The sequence below is a fragment of the Medicago sativa genome, chromosome 2 (assembly GCF_051527215.1).
Source record: "Medicago sativa cultivar Bolivia chromosome 2, Bolivia_mono, whole genome shotgun sequence".
Taxonomy (NCBI): domain Eukaryota; kingdom Viridiplantae; phylum Streptophyta; class Magnoliopsida; order Fabales; family Fabaceae; genus Medicago; species Medicago sativa.
This window is the reverse complement of record NC_140750.1, coordinates 77,435,685-77,452,225: the sequence shown is the minus strand read 5'-3', so window position 1 is coordinate 77,452,225 and position 16,541 is coordinate 77,435,685. Positions and strand designations below refer to the sequence as shown.

At 34.2% G+C, this 16,541-nt stretch overlaps 1 protein-coding gene and 2 pseudogenes across 3 annotated transcripts; all 3 read right to left on the bottom strand.

The window, feature by feature from the left end:
- Positions 1–410: 410 nt before the first annotated feature.
- On the bottom strand, positions 411–3,238 carry LOC146950970 (scarecrow-like protein 34 pseudogene; annotated as a pseudogene). The gene is made up of 2 exons (XR_015027751.1): positions 842–3,238; positions 411–753 (listed from the first exon to the last, which is right to left on the bottom strand). The product of XR_015027751.1 is annotated as a scarecrow-like protein 34 pseudogene (transcript).
- Positions 3,239–7,151: 3,913 nt separating this feature from the next.
- On the bottom strand, positions 7,152–9,492 carry LOC146950969 (protein FAR1-RELATED SEQUENCE 5-like). The gene is made up of 2 exons (XM_085748694.1): positions 9,242–9,492; positions 7,152–8,800 (listed from the first exon to the last, which is right to left on the bottom strand). The coding sequence occupies exons 1-2, from the start codon at positions 9,243–9,245 to the stop codon at positions 7,152–7,154; spliced, it is 1,653 nt and encodes a 550-aa protein (XP_085604820.1). The 5' UTR covers positions 9,246–9,492.
- A 4,717-nt stretch (positions 9,493–14,209) lies between these two features.
- LOC146950968 (scarecrow-like protein 14 pseudogene) lies at positions 14,210–16,316 on the bottom strand (annotated as a pseudogene). Its single transcript, XR_015027750.1, has one exon. The product of XR_015027750.1 is annotated as a scarecrow-like protein 14 pseudogene (transcript).
- Between the last annotated feature and the right edge of the window lie 225 nt (positions 16,317–16,541).

Sequence of the window (16,541 nt, the reverse complement as noted above, 5' to 3'; positions counted from 1 at the left end):
TCCCTGAACAAAGTTTCATGGTCCAGACCAAGGTATCTACTTCAACACTTTCACATAAGAAAGAATCAATCATAGCTAACAGAAATAAAAAATTTCTGCTGGGAAGGAAACAAGCATATATTAGTCAACAAAATAGCATTCTACCAAAGTACAGAATCCAATAAAATGGGAGCTGAATTAACCCTTTTAGAAAGAATCCAATAAAAGGGTTTCAAGAAGCCGATATAGGTCAGTGTCGGTATCCAAGTAAAACTTTAGTTTATGTGATGGTAGATATGTATGAAGTTCCTATTACAAGCAAGAAACAAAAGGCAGTAATTGTCAAACTCTCAAAGTAAAGCTGAAAATCTGAGAGCTTCGTACACGTTGTGCAAAAATAAAATTTCAAAGACAGAAACAAGAAGCAATAATTGTAATTGTAAAACTAACTGAAAAATAGTCAGCTATTTCAAATTAAACAAACTTGTCAACTTAGTACATGGTTCATTTCAACCAGAGATATGCTACAAAATCCTTTCACCAACTTGTTTATAGGCATGTTGGTCAGAGAGGGAAAGAATATTAACAAAAAAGGTTTTGATTGCTAATATTAAGACAGGCATGCTAAATTGCTAACAGCCTAAAAGGACACTGCTACTCTATCCGGAAGAAGTTCTGCTACAACTGTACAGATTTACTTGTTGCAAAGATAGGAAGAACATTCATTGTGCATCTGAAGGTTAAGAAAATAAAGCACAGCAGTCGTACCTGAACCTGAAACCATCAAAAGAACATGATAAGCTTTTCAATGCAACATGCTAACTTAACTAACAGTCAAGTATTACTAGGATTATAATCATACCTTCAACCCAATCAAACAAGTTTGTAAGAATTCAGTAACATATGATTATGCTGGCACCCAACCAGCCGAAGCATACGTAATTCGGCCTTTCCAACCTTGAAGCATCCAGTTGTTATCTTCATCAAAGACAAAATCTTTATGGTACCATTCTCTTAGCCTATCTCTAAATCTGGCCATTACCTCCTTATCCAGTGGGAGTTGCCTAAAGCCAGCCCTTAGATTCCTAACCTGCCACTGTTTGTATGTCTCGGGCCTCTCAACCCTCTCAAAACCTTCACATGCTACAACATTCATAATCTCCCGGCCCAAAAACTCTCTCTCAATCATCGACCTCCATTCATTTTCACGGGATATGAGAGTATCATACATATCAAACATTGCAGAATAATGGAAAAGTGACTCCTTGAAGCGTGTGGAAAAGAAAGGGGCATTATAAGACCCATTTACTATGGATTGAACAAATATGCGCGGATTTATCTTCCTGATTAACTTCAGAACTGCATCTTTAGGACTGTTCACGTCGATTGTCTCATCATGTAAATTCTTAAACCTTACCAAACAGTTCACAGCCACTACCTCATTGCTCTTAATATTAAGGTCTTCAATTTGAATGGTTTCCCAGTTTCGGGATGGTATGGCCTTGTATTCGAAGGAAACATTGAAACGTTCACAATAGTTAGCTAAACGCCGGCCAGTTTCCTCTATTCTCTCTGCCGGTCGAAAGCCAGCTTGGGGATACTCAATTCCTGTGATCCTCAACTTGGGCGGTCCACCCTCTACTTTTGACAAAAACTTAATAAGAATTGGCCACTGGAAACCATATAAGATACCAAAATCAATAATGTGAAGGGTTTCTGCCTTTTCAGCTGTTTTCAAAATCATTTTATTTGCAAAGAAATGTGCAAATTTTTTGAAAGGGCAAGCAGAGATAAAAACTTGGTAAGCTTTCAAGAAATCAGCAGCACTAAACATCTTTTGGCTCATATATAATATTTGTGTACCGGTACCAGCACCAACCATGCGCGCTTCAATCGCATTTGCAAAGTAATGAGCCATTCTCTGTGATGCATCACCTGAAGGAGAAGAATGCTTCCTAATCTGCCTCAACAATTCATTAGCAGTCCTATTGTCATTAGCAGACACAGCTTGTGCACAAAGAACCAAAAGGGTCCTCAAATCCACAGTTTCCCTCTTCCTCCCTTGTTTCTTTGAACGCGCCTTCCCTCCATCAAGCTCACCAACCTGAGTTCTACTCTCCACCACTGATCCATCCTTTTGTTCAGCACACAGCGGCACATTTTCAACACTAAGCAAAACCCTATCAAACATATCAGATATTTCACTCTCCTCAACGGAAACCGCAGACTGCTTGTTACTTCTTCCTTCTTCATCATCACTTTCTTGACGCTCGTGATTCTTTCTACTCTTCAACAAACCATTTGAATTCGAATTTGAACTCGAATAACCCGAATTCAAATTTGAACTCGAATAACTCGAATTCGAGTTCTCCCTAACACCACCCTCCATCTTGATCACTCCAACCCTACCCTTAGGCTCATGAGACACTAAACTATCACTAGCATTCTCAAAACCAGTAAAAAGCTGAGCTTTTTGAGGAAGAAACTTGCTAGCTTCCTCTAACCCTTTTCTAAACTGCAAAATAGAATCAGCGTCACTAAAAATATTTTGAGCCATAACCCTAGTCTCAGAAGAATCCAAATCAAAAACACCGTCACTAATATTACTATTACTCAAATTCAAACTATGATTTGGAACAATAAACTGAGACTTCGCTGAATTAAAAGCAGAATCACCACCAGAAACTGGTGTATCAGGTGAAAGTGGTTTCAACTCATTAGAACTAGAACTATTACCAGAATCAGTAGGAACACAACAATTGCTACTAGGAATCTCAAGAACAACAAGAGGGTGTTGATTAGGTGAAAGAGACAAATTTGATTCCAAAGCATCAAAGAAAATTTTCTCGGTATGTTGAAGACTAAGTGGGTCATAACACATACAAGGTTTTTGTTCAAAATCTTCTTCCATTAGAATCTGGCTTATATATTTCACAGTTTCTGAAAAATCAGCATCTTCAAAGGTAGAATCTTTGGTTGCATCAGAAGAAAAAACGAGTGGCTCCGAATTGGATGGGCCCACATAAGGGTTGGTCATGGTGAAATCGTTAAGGTTTGGATTTGGATCAGAGAGAAGGATTAGATTACCATGGTCATCGAATTTGTAGGTTGTTTCGAATCCGACAAAGTTCGGATCCATAGCATGAAGTTCGTTAGTTGTTTGAGGTTTTTGTGTTTGAGTGAAATGAAACATTATAAATATGGGAGAAACAAAAGTACTATAAAACTAGCGAACAAAAATGTAATAAAAGTTGAAACAAATGAAATTTTACTATGATGACTGTGTGTGAGTACGAATCTTCGTGGAAGGATGTGCGACTGAAAAATATGTGGACAAAATCAAATCATGATGAGTATATTCCGGCTCTGTTTGGTAAAATTAGCTGATAGCTGATAAGCTAGCTGATAGCTTTTAGCTGATAAGCTAGTTGAAGTGTTTGGTAAAATTAGCTGATAGCTTTTGCTTTGAATAATAAGGGTAAATATGGAAGAAAAAATGAGAAGCTAAAAGCTATAAGCTCAAAAGCTACTTGAAGTAGCTTCTGAAAAATAGCTTATAAGCTCCTGAAATAAGCTATAAGCTCGTTGTACCAAACAGAGCTAAAGTGTTACCAAACAGAGCTTTTTTTGTCAAATGAGCTTATAAGCTAAAAGCTAAGAGCTAAAAGCTCTTTTTTTTGGGTTTACCAAACAGAGCCTCCCTCAATTTTGTTTTTTTATTTTTATTTTTTAATAATAATGATGAGGAAATTAAAGAAAAGTTCACGCGTGAGCATTTAGTTGACAATGACAATGCATTATACGTAGGGTCGGGGTTTGAATATCGGACGCTTCATTTATTCACTTTAAAAAGTGAATTCTAACCATTAGGTTATTTGATCGCGATCCCTTGAAAAGATCTCGAAAATCATGATTAAGAACAAGTTGAAGTCGAGGAGAATGATGAAACAACTTCCGAATACCAAAATGACCGACATGGACTAGATATGCCAATTTTTCAACACACATATTTGTTTCACGAAAAAAGGTGTTTGATCAAGCAAGCTCAATTGATTTTATGTTTTTTAGTCCGTCAAATGTATTAAATGAATACAAGAGTCTAGTAAATCATCAATTCTCCTGCGAAAGTTGTATGGTTCAGACATTTTGTCATGTAAAATTTGAGAATAGGCAAAATAGTCATCGAAAAGGAATGAGGTCAAACAATTTGGTTATTCGATAACATGCATTGTCAGGGGATTGACGTGACGCGTTAACATGTGACTATTTTTACAAATCATTTTTAAAAAGTCAAAACTTACCAACTTCCGTTTTTTATCTCTTTATTTCTCTCTCCCTTTCTTTCTATATGTCACTATTACTACATATATATTTCTCCCTATGTTGCTCTATTATTCTTGAAGTATAACTAATGGTTTCTAAATTGTAGTCACTGCAATCTGGATAACCAGAGGATCCTGATTCGACTTTACTAGTAATATTTTTCATTTCACTATGGCATTTCCTATCCACCAAAATAGTCATCGAAAAGGAATGAGGTTAAACAATTTGGTTATTCTATAACATGCATTGTTAGGGGATTGATATGGCACGTTAACATGTGACTATTTTTATAAATCATTTTTAAAAAGTCAAAACTTATTGGTTTCCGTTTTTATCTCTTTATTTTTCTCTCCATTTCTTTCTATATGTCTCTATTACTACATATATTTCTCCCTATGTTGCTTTATTCTTGAAGTATAACTATGGATAAACTTTGCCAGCAATGTGTTGAGATCAAGGTCGGGGGTGTTTAAGGTTAATGAATAGCTTGAGTTATAACTATAAGTATTTGATCTATTTATAGAGGAAGTAAGTTAATCTCTTTCCTTATTGTGTAGGTAGCCTCTATCCTGGATATTGCTCCACCAAGTCTCCAATGACGCCTTCGGGGTCTAGTGTGGTTTGATTGGGTAAAAGAGGTATGTGGGGGGTGGGTTTCTTCTAAATTGTAGTACTTAATTTACGGGTTGCAGTATTTGGGTATTGAGATTATGTGACCGTATCATAGTGGTCCAAGTTGACTTAATGCATTATGACGATCATAAAGTGTGCGAGGGTGAGAAGCTTAAGTGATATCACAGTTAAAAATTTCACGACAGTTCACAACTTCCCAAAAATGAGACCTAAAAAAGCGAAATGATTAAGTGATCTTCAATGCCATTATTAGATTGTGTGAATATGTGTTGTCCAAGAAAGGTTCTCATTACTTGAGAATTCATTGTTGTCTATATTTAAACAAAGGAAAATGATAGCATATGCCCCAAGGGCACATGTTAAGAAATTTAAAATAGAAACAATTGTCTCAAAAGTTGTGCATTCAACTTTATTAAACCTTTAAAAGTCAAAATTTTGTTATTTGAATTCCTTAACTTGTGCCCTAAGGGCACAAGATAACAAGATCCTTAAACAAATAGTGTTGATCATTACAAACGTTGTATCATTCCTTAGGCTCTAGAGAGAAGCGGTACAATCATAAGAACTTGAAGTAGAGTTGAGAAACCCTAGGAAGAATAAACACAACCATCACAATTGTCATCAATTAGAACTAATGACTCTTAGCATCAACAATTAACCCATCACTCTTTTAATACATTTTAAATTTTGAAGATATTATAATATTTAAGAGAAATATAAAATAATACTTATGACTAATATATTTTAAAACCAGACCTTAACCTATTTTTTTTAGGGAAAAACCAGACCTTAACCTATTTTAAGTTATGGTCTACAATTGTTTTGAATGATATTTTGATAGTTTAAGGGGGTTGTATTGGATTAGCATTTTAAATGACAATTTTTGTTTAAAAGAGTCTTAAGAATTTTAAAAGACTTTGCATGATTTTAATGACTTTGATGATTTTAAAAGACAATCGAGATTTACAATTTGGATTTCAATGGATTTAACTCAGAGAAACTCTTAGATGGTCACATGACCAAAAAATTGCAATTGGTCACAACCAATTAAAACTTGACACATCATCATACACATAAAATAAAAAATAAATAATTAAAATGAAGAGAGAGAATATGAGTCAAGAGTTATTGTTTTGTTTTTCTTAAACCCGTGAAAATAAAAACACTACCAACCCAACAAAAGAGAGAAGACAGTTGCGACGTCTGTGTTGATGACGGTGGTTAGAGAAGGTGCCGGAACGCAACGTTATTGTTTTGTTTTTTTTAAACGCAACGTTGGTGGTTAGAGCCATGCCGGAACGACGACGGAATGACGATGAGGGTGGGGTGAACAAGCTGCGACGTCTGTGTTGATGACGGTGATAGAGAAGGTGCAACGATTGCCATGCCGGAACGACGACAAAGGTGGCGGTCAAAACGGCGGCAACTTCGATGTTGATGACGGTGACAAAGAGGGTGAACGACAAGGGTGGTGGTGAAAACTGCGGCAACTTCGATGTTGATGACGTTGATGGAAGTAAAAGAGTGGAGGGATGAAGAGAAAATGAAATTTTACCACTCAAATTGGACATTTTTTTTACCAAATTCACTGGTTTATCACTGATTGTACTGTTTATGGAAATGGTTTTTGGAAAATTGGTTTAGGTGGAACCAACTTTGCTGGTGTTTGGTTTTGCAATGTTTGTCATCTGTTTTGGTTTGTAACACAGTTCAGCAAAACAGAAGAAATTAAAGAGACAAAAGTGTAGCTTAGACACATACTTTGTTGTAAAATTGGGTCAATTGGTTGTAAAAGGGGTTATGAATTTGCTTGAGTCATGTAAAAGTTGCAACTAAAATTAATGAAATTATGTAGTTCTCATACTACTTTGACATTCATTGAGTCACATTTCAATCTTTTGTTTACAAGTGATAAACATGCTACTTATTACATCAATTGAACATTAAATCTTTAAATTATCTTCTAAGAGGCTTAGTTTCTGGCTTTTTCTGCTGTCATGATAGGTTTCTTGTGTTGTAATTTAAGTGTGCTGGGACTGGTTTTTGTGCATAGGCTTTGCTTTTGGTTTCCTGCTTTTCCTGTCCAACCACTGCGCTTTTGTATTGGCATGTTGTAACACTTTTGCCTATTTGCACATCTTGTGCTAGGCGTATTCAATTTTACTAAGCTTATTAAAAAAAAACATAGACCACAGTCATGGAAAAGAAAAAGAAATCTAAAGGGCATATGCATTTCCTTGTTTATGACAGCTACAATTGATTGTTCCATTAGACGAGTCAAATGCTACGATATACTTCTTATGAGGCGTACGATTCGAAATGACTTCGTGATATGACACATTATCACACACTTGAATCTCTATAGAGGTGCTTCCACCAGCACCCTCAAGATATTCATTCGAAAAGCGTTTGAAAAGTTTGTGAGTATATATCATAGAAGCTTGTTCCAAAGTCTTGCTGGTGTTTATAACGCGCGGAGGCTTGCTTTGACTATTTTTGAATTCCTTCTCACTCTCCAATTGCCGCCACTTCTTTACCATTTTCTCAAATTCTAATAAAAACGTAGGTAGATGGGTTGTTGTACTTGCAATTTCACCTAATACACTATTTGTACTCTCACTTCTCTGAGATGACTTGATATCTGCAGAGAATACACTCTTGCTATATGCAGTGCTCCATTTGTGACGAATTTTGTACATACTTTTCAACCACTTATGATCCTGAAGCTTGTACTCATTTATCATCTCAGCCCAAGTGTTTTCAAATTCTTCTTCTGAGTCACAGCCTGACATGCATTGATTCAACAAACTTTGAAACTTACGGTCAGATTTTAGATCACCTAAATGAGAAGGAGCATTTTTAGAAATATGCCACAAACATAATCGATGATTTGTTTTTGGCATTACATCCGCAATTGCTTTGGCCATGGCTGCATCTTGATCTGTAAAGATTGTTTTTGGTTGTTTGTCTCCCATACTCTCCAGAAACACTTTAAACAACCAATTAAAGGAAGTTGAGGATTCATCTAATAACAATGCACAACCAAACATGACATTTTGCCAATGATGATTCACACCAACAAAGGGAGCACAAATCAAATCATATTTATTTGTTCGGTAAGTGGTATCAAAAACCACAACATCTCCAAAACAATCATAATCAACTTTGGACTTGCCATCTCTCCAAAACACATTCGTCAAACTCGACTCTTGGTCTAATTGCACACTATAGTAGAACATGGCATCATGTGCTTGTCTATTTCGTAAGTTATTCACCAAAGATTGGGCATCCCCTGCTTCAATTAATTTTGACTTTTCAGTGTAGACAAAATTGTGCACATCTTTCATCGTCATACCAAGATTATCAAATCCACCTACCTCTTCCCCCAAATAGCTCCAAATATTTGTAACCTTTATACCAGAATTCACCATAGATTTTATAAGACCACCTTTGGCTTGTGATACATTTCTCATAGATCGCAGCAAATGTCTTTGGTCTGGTGGTGCAAAGTCATGGTTATGTTCTTTTACCAACCTTGTAATTTTCCATACTCCATCTTTGCTTACATTGAATTGCACCATCGCCTTGCAATCTGTTCTTGGATCAGATCTTTCGTACGCCACTTCCCTTTCCGGATCATTGTTCTTAAACCCTTGTTTCGAACAATAAAAATACTTCAAACGTGTGTTCTTTTTCTCATTATCATAATAACACTCCTTCCCTTTTCTCACACTAAAACCCATTTTGAAGGCATGTTGTTGATATAAGCTATATGCTTCATCTTTACTAGACACAACTTGACCAACAAATATATCTTTGGACTCTTTAATTTCAACATATTGACATTCATTTTCCTCCATATTTTCTGCAACAATAGCCAATGTCTTATTAAAAACTGCATCTATCACTTTTATGGCTTAAAATACACATTTGAAAAATCAATTTAAATACACTTGTGAAATTAAAATTGTAGTTAGAAGCACTAAATTAAAATAAACAGAAGCGCTAAACCAAAATAAACAACTCATTAGATACACTTCCAATACAGCCACCACTAGGGCTAATAATAAGCAAAAATCTCATCAAAGAAGGGATACTACACCATAAACAAAACCATCACAAACAGTCATTTCAAATCTGGAATCCAAAGCAGGAAGTTACAAGGGCTAAAATCCAGGAAAAAAGATATTACAGCAGAAATAAGGAAAACTACATAGCACAATCCACACATTTAAGCTACAACAAGTTTTCTACTCACTATAGAAACATAGTTTGATCAAAAAATAAATGAAGAAGAAGAACTTACCCATGAAAACAACCTAGAAATTGATTATGCTTGAAATTAGTGAGAAGATGAAAGGTGAAGCATGACTGATAAATGGCGGGAGGAGAAAGTTGGGAAAATTTGGATTGGAAAATGAGTAAAGTAACTTTTGAGTTTCACTGTCTTTCTTATAACTATTTATTTTTTTACTTTTATGTGTATGATGATGTGTCATGTTTTAATTGGTGGTGACCAAATTACAATTTCTTGGTCATGTGACCATCTAAGACTTTCTCTTTAACTCATAAGATTTTAAAGGATTTGAAATGATTTTGTGGATTTCAAAATATTTCAACAGATTTTATGAATTTTAAAGACTCATTGAAAAAAAATGATCATAACACATTGTCTTTTACACTATTCTCAATACAAACTCTTTTATTTATTTTACTTTATTTTTATATGAGAGAGAGAGAGAGAGAGAGAAGAGAGATAGTAAAATCTTAAAAAAAAAAAAAAAACAATCCTAAGAAATCTCATGTTTTCATGAAAGATTTTTTTATGATAAAATTTCATTAGTAAATCCCACAAAATCCATCAAAATCCAATTTATTAAACAATCATTCGAAATTTGAATGATTTTGAATACCACAAGACTTTTTTCCATCAAAATCCAATTTATTAAACAATCATTCGAAATTTGAATGATTTTGAATACCACAAGACTTTTTTAAGTGATGAAGAATCTTGATTGAATACCACAATTTTTTTTTAATTGACAAAGAATTTGATTGAATACCATAATACTTTTTTTAAGTTGCAAAGAGTTTTGATTGAATACTACTCCATAAGACTTTTTCATGATAAAAAAGTCTTTTAAATCTCTTAGAATCCCAATCAAATACAAACGATGGAGGGTGCAATCAAGAAAGAGAAAACAATATTATCTCAATATAAGTGTCAGTGTTAATAATATCCATGAAGATAAAGATTGAATTTCTTTTGGTCCAAAAAAAAGAGGTTGAATTTCTCTCAATTTTCAACGGTGTTCGCTGATAAAGTTTTATATACCGAAAGTCACGGATTGTATATTTTAGCTTGGTTGACAAGCCTAAATTTCCTTAATCAGTACGCAAATTGCATAGACCAGGAACCAAGTAATTTAATATCCTTTCAAAAAAAAAGTAATTTAATATCAACTAACTATAATAGTATGTTATATTTTCAAAAACAAAAATAATATGTTATGCTCTATTTGATTTTTTTTCAAAGACACTTTCACCATGCGTGCCACCACACAGCACACACGCGAAACATTGTCACGGTCCGAGGCAAGGCACAACAATCATGTACGCTCGGACATACATGTCATGCGCAAAATTAGTAGTATTTCTTTTTCAATAAAACATCAAATTAGGCTCTCATTTTAGAAGACATGTTCAAATAGATCTTTGAAATTATGAATATTTCATAAAGGTTTTTGACTTCATTAAATTGTCAAATTGATCTCTAAATTTAATTAGTCACTATCAATGGTGCTATGTTTTAACAACTTATTATCAATTGAATTCATATCTTTAATTATTAAGTATCAATTTAGTCACTATCATATTTTCCAAAAAACTAATAGGAGTAAAGTTCATCATAGTCAGGATTAATTTGAAATATTCATAATTTTAATGATCTATGTGAGAACGTCTTACAATGTAAAGGATTGTGATTTGGCGGTTTACTCATTTCCTTTTCATATTCATTAATTTTTAGTTTACTTTGATAGGTTTTGCACAACAAAATGCCACCGGTGCCTGCTGCATATGCCGACGATTGTACACGCCTGCCACACCTGCACCCCACCTACATCGTCTCACGTGTTGCCTCTCCCATCGCTCTTGTTGTGTCAGCTTTTGAGCCCTTGCATATGGTTCATTCCTCGCATCATTGGACAATTGTATTAGGTTCATAGCCAATTTGCATCACGTTGTCCGCAGCGGTTCAACACTTCACCTCGCCTTGTCATTGTTATGGTCCGTAATTTGTTGTGGTGTTGTTTGTTTTCTTCTTGGTCTTTTGAGACTATCATTAACGTTGAGTCAATCAAACAACTACATTCTTCCCACAGGCCTTCGAGAATAGAAAATGTTAGAGAATGGAATGATCTTTATTACTTGGATTACCAAAATCTCCTCCACATCTACTAAGCAAAAACATCTTTTTTTTTCTTCTGAATCAATTAAAATCAACAAGGAGGCCTTTTTGTACCATTGTCGCATGAGCACAATGTACTATAGAGTCTAGCTCCACTGATAAACATATTCGATTATTCATTTGACGACATATTTGAATATGTAGAGATAAACTTTCTTCCTTTAGGCTAAAATATTTTTTTTTATAGATTAGGCCAAAATATCATTTAGAAAATAGGAAAATGAGAACTACATATACACTCATCAAACTAAGTGCAAAAGATAATATAAAAATTGAACCACGGTCATCAACCAATGAAAAAACTTCTACAAATCACTTGAAGATAATTAAATTAAACAAAACAAAAGCAAAATTGACACAAAAGAAATTCTATTTTTTGAAAGGACAAAAGAAATTCTATTAGCAAGCCCTTTATTGCAAAAACCATTTATTTAGAAATAGCCTCTCCACTTACTGTAAGAACCATGGCGTGAGCAAAGAGAATTTTGCATAAATTCTAACCTATGATTTGCTTTCTTGCTTGTCCTATAATTTTTTACATGATGATATAAATAAAGTGATAAACATATATATCTTCATAGTTAGAACCTTAATCTTTATCTCAAAGCAGCACTTGAGTTATCCAATCCTCTATCCTCATATATATATATATATATATATATATATATATATATATATATATATATATATATATATATATATATATCATAGCTATTAAAAGAGACCTTTCAAAAAAAAAAGCTATTAAAAGAGATAAAAAGAGCTTTACGGCTCAAATGAGAGTATAATTCAAGTATAAAATTATATTGATCAAAAGATAGTGATTTGTGCACATAATAAGAGTTCAACCAAACTAACTAATAGAGTAACTAACTCTAATTAATCCTAACCAACCAACTAATACTAATAAACTAACGAATAGGTTGAGCTAGTAAAGAAGTGACCAAACTCAATACTTTGATTACATTGAACAGCAACTAAACCATATTGTAAAGCATAAACATCACAATCAAATTGTGTAGGGTGATCAGATTGCATTTAAAAAATGAAGAACAAAAGCTTCCAGTGATTAAATTATCTTGTAAAGTGACTGCAGGAGCAAAACCATATGCATCCTCTCTGACTATCACGTAAACAAGATATCACATAGACACAGATTCAGCAATGAATAACCCACATAGCATTTTAATCATGATATCAACTCCAAGGGGAATTTTTTTTACAGAGAAAGCTATGAACAAATATATTCGGATTTGCCTTCTTAATCAAATCCAAAACAGCAACCCTCGGATTCTCCGAAACAAATGTCTCATCAAGTAGATTCTCAAACTTAAACGAACAATTCACAGCAACAAATTCATTTTTTCATATCTTAAAATCCTCAACTTTGATACTTTCCCAGTTTTTTGCAATAACATTGAACTCAATTGTAAACGCATGGGTGAGTGAAAATCATTGAGTCTTAAGAACAACTGTTCACACCTGATGTGTCACCACACTGCACACATGTGGAACGTTGTAGCGGAACCTTGAGAATATCCATCACTCGGACACACATGTTAGGCTCAAAACTGAGCATTTAGTTTTCCATAAATACAAGTTTCTATAGCGACCAAAGGCCTAGGGCAATGAAGTATTGTGGTTTTAGGAACTAAAAAAAGCTATCCTTGACACAAGGTATATGAGTTTCCAAATATTAGAGGTTTAAGAATTGAATTAGTTAGAGAAACCCTAGTTTAGTGGTAACTACCTTGGTTAACTTGTAAGCCAAGCAATCTAGTTTGTTATGGAGTTATTACATATCTCAATGTATATAAGCTACATTCAATTACTATCAATAATCAAGTTAGTTTTTCAATCTCAATTTCCTCTCAATTCTCTCTCAATTTCTCTAAGAACCCTAATTCCATAAACTAGTTTTACACACAAACTTGCACTTTGTTCTATCACCAAAGATCATTTTTCCTAAAAAAAAAAAAAAATTGACAAATTCCTTAAAAACTATTACTTAGTATTAATGGTTAGGCATTTCATATTAATAAGATCCAACTTAAAATTTTCATTTAAACAAAAAATAAGTCACTCAAAGTTTACTTTAAACCTCACTCACTCTTAGGATAGTCCTAGTCTGCTTTATCATAATATATAAAGGCTCCCTATACATAGAGCTATGGAGTAGTTTATCTTGCTTGATGTACAATATCATGCATATATCAGCTGTGCATAGAGCTATTTACTGTCAAAAAGAAGAAATATAGAGGAGTCTGACTTAAGGCTCAAGTCTAAGAATGAATTATTTGTCCAAAAAAACATCAAAATTTGTGGATCATACTCCATGCTGCTTTCCAACACCAAAGATCAACTAAACAAATCAAGCATTTTTTTCATTTGGAAAAAACACAAACATGAGAGTAAATCCACCTTTTTTGCCCTTCAAATCAATACCGCTGAAACATTTTGGTGCTCAAATTTACTAAAGGAGGCCTATGTTTGAAACTGCGATGGGAGGCCTGGTAGACGCTTGTTTTTCCGAAGCAACAAATGTTAGCTTCTCATTTTCATGTCAAAAGGTCTTGTGGAGGCGCGTGAAAAGAAGTGTAACCACACACTTTAGACAATTAGTCACTTAATTTAAAACAATATCATTGAAATTAGTCTTTTTCTTGAACTAGCACCATAATTTTAAAGGTTTTAGTTTGTCTTAACGCATCCTGAGATTGTTCAAAGCAATATATAAGTCTTTCATTAATTTTAATAGCTACTTTCTATATAAATATTATAGTGGAGAGACTAAATTACTTACTATTTTGCAAATTTGAAAAACTGAATTGTTTGATTCATACAATTACAAGCACAGAAATGTTAATTTACTCCCACCTAGTTGTGAAGGTCTATGCAGGAACCCAGCAAGAAGAACCAAATAGAATTCTACCCTTCCAACCTTGTAGCATCCAATTTTCCTTCACCTCAAACAGAAAATCACTATTATATGCATCATCTCTTAACTTACCCTTCAATTTATTTATAATCTGCTTATCCAGTTTCAAAGATCTAAACCCATTTCCCATGTGCCTAGAATGCCAATGCATATATGTCTCTGGCCTCTGAACCCTATCACAGCCTTCACAGGCTATAACATTCATTATATCTTTCCCCCAAACGTCTTCCTCAAACATCAACCTAACAGGATCCTCACATTCAACATTGTTGTTATCAAGCATATCAAACAATGCTGAATAATAAAAAACAGCTTCCTTAAACCTTGTCACAAAAAAAGGTGCATCATAACCACCATTAACAATGCTATGAATAAATATATTTGGATTTGCCTTCTTAATCAAATCCAAAACAGCACCTCTCGGATTCTCCAAAACAACTGTCTCATCAGGTAGATTCTCAAACTTAAACACACAAGTCACAGCAACAAACTCATTTTTCCTTATCTTAAAATCCTGAACTTTGATACTTTCCCAATTTTTTGCAATACCATTGTACTCAAAAGGAACATTGAAACGTTTGCAATAACTTGCAAGCCTAAGACCTGTTTCATTCACTCTCTCCAATGAATTTGGAAGATCTATCCCTGTGATCCTCAACTTGGGTGGCCCACCAGATCTTTTCGATAAACGATATATAAAACCAAGCCACTTGAAACCATAACCAACACCAAAATCTATAATGTGAAGACTTTCTGTTTCTTTGGCTACATTCAAAATTGCATCGTTTGAGAACATAATTGCAAGTTTTTCAAAAGGGCATGCTGATGAATAAACTTGGTAAGCTTTGACCATATCTGCGGCAGATTTTTTCTTGGAAGATAGAGCTCTATAGATATGTGAACCAGTTCCTGCTAAACGTGCTTCAAGTGCATTTCCAAAGAAATGTGCCAATCTTTGAGTTCCATCACCTGTTGGAGAAGAATGTGTCTTAATCTGGTTTAATAACTGGTTAGCATTTGAAATATCATTACAAGAAATGGATTGTGCACACAGCATCAATAGTGTCCTCAAATCCACAACTTCCTCATAACTTCTTTGTCTCCTAGAACCATAGAATCTGTTTGATAATTCTTCATTCTGCTGGAAGCTTGTGTTTTGAAGTGGCCCTTTTGTGAATTTAGTACCAAGAACTAGTACTTTATCAAATAATTCTGATAACTCATTGCTATCATCTACATACACTTGTTCTGATCCATTTTGTGACACATTGAGAAAATGCTCTTCTTCAAAGTTTTCTGTCTGAAGTAGCTCATGAGAAAGAGCATTATTGAAAGAAGGGAAAAAGGTTGAAGTAGATTGGGAAACAAAGTTATTAGGAGAAAATGGAGGAGTATTTGGGAGTAGAAAAGGGTTATAATTGTAGTTGTATGAGTCTATATGTGGATCAAGTTCAAAGGAGGTAGTGCTATCACTGCTTAAACTATAATCACTGAAGTTAGGGCTATGCACAAAGTTGTAGTTTTGTTGATACTCATGCTGGATGGAAGAAGGAAGAGTAGTAGTAAAAGCAGTAACAGCAGCAGCAGCAGCAGTAGGAGGAAGAGGAGGAAGAGGAGTGTGAGCAATAACATCATGAAATGATTTCTCAGTAAGTTGAAGAGCATAGGAATCTTGGAACATAGTGTATTCTTTTTCAAAATCTTCTTCCATGAGAAATTGGTTGATATAACCAAGAGCATTGGAAGACTCTTCATGTTCATTGTGTTGGAACATATTGTAGTCTTCTTCTATGTCATCATCTTCCATGAGAAATTTGTTTATAAAACCAAGAACAGTGGAAGTGAATTCACTCTTACTTTGTTCATGGAGTGGATCAACAACTCCTTTGTCCATCTATAACAAATTATAACAACAAAAATTTTGGGTTATATCAAATTAGTGTGGATTTGAGATAAAATAATATTTTTGATTTGTGTATGATATTGGTTAATATAAGTGGCTGAATTCATTCATATTTGGTGTATTGTAATGTATCAACCGTGTCCAATTATTTGATTGGTTCAAGACCAAGTCAACACTGCAAATGGACAAAGCAAATAGTTTGGGCGTGTGGGGGGCCTCTGAGTAGAAGTGGACTAACCTTTGTTGTGTCATGTGTGGCAAAGATTCATTTTGGTTTACAAGATCAATCCTAACCA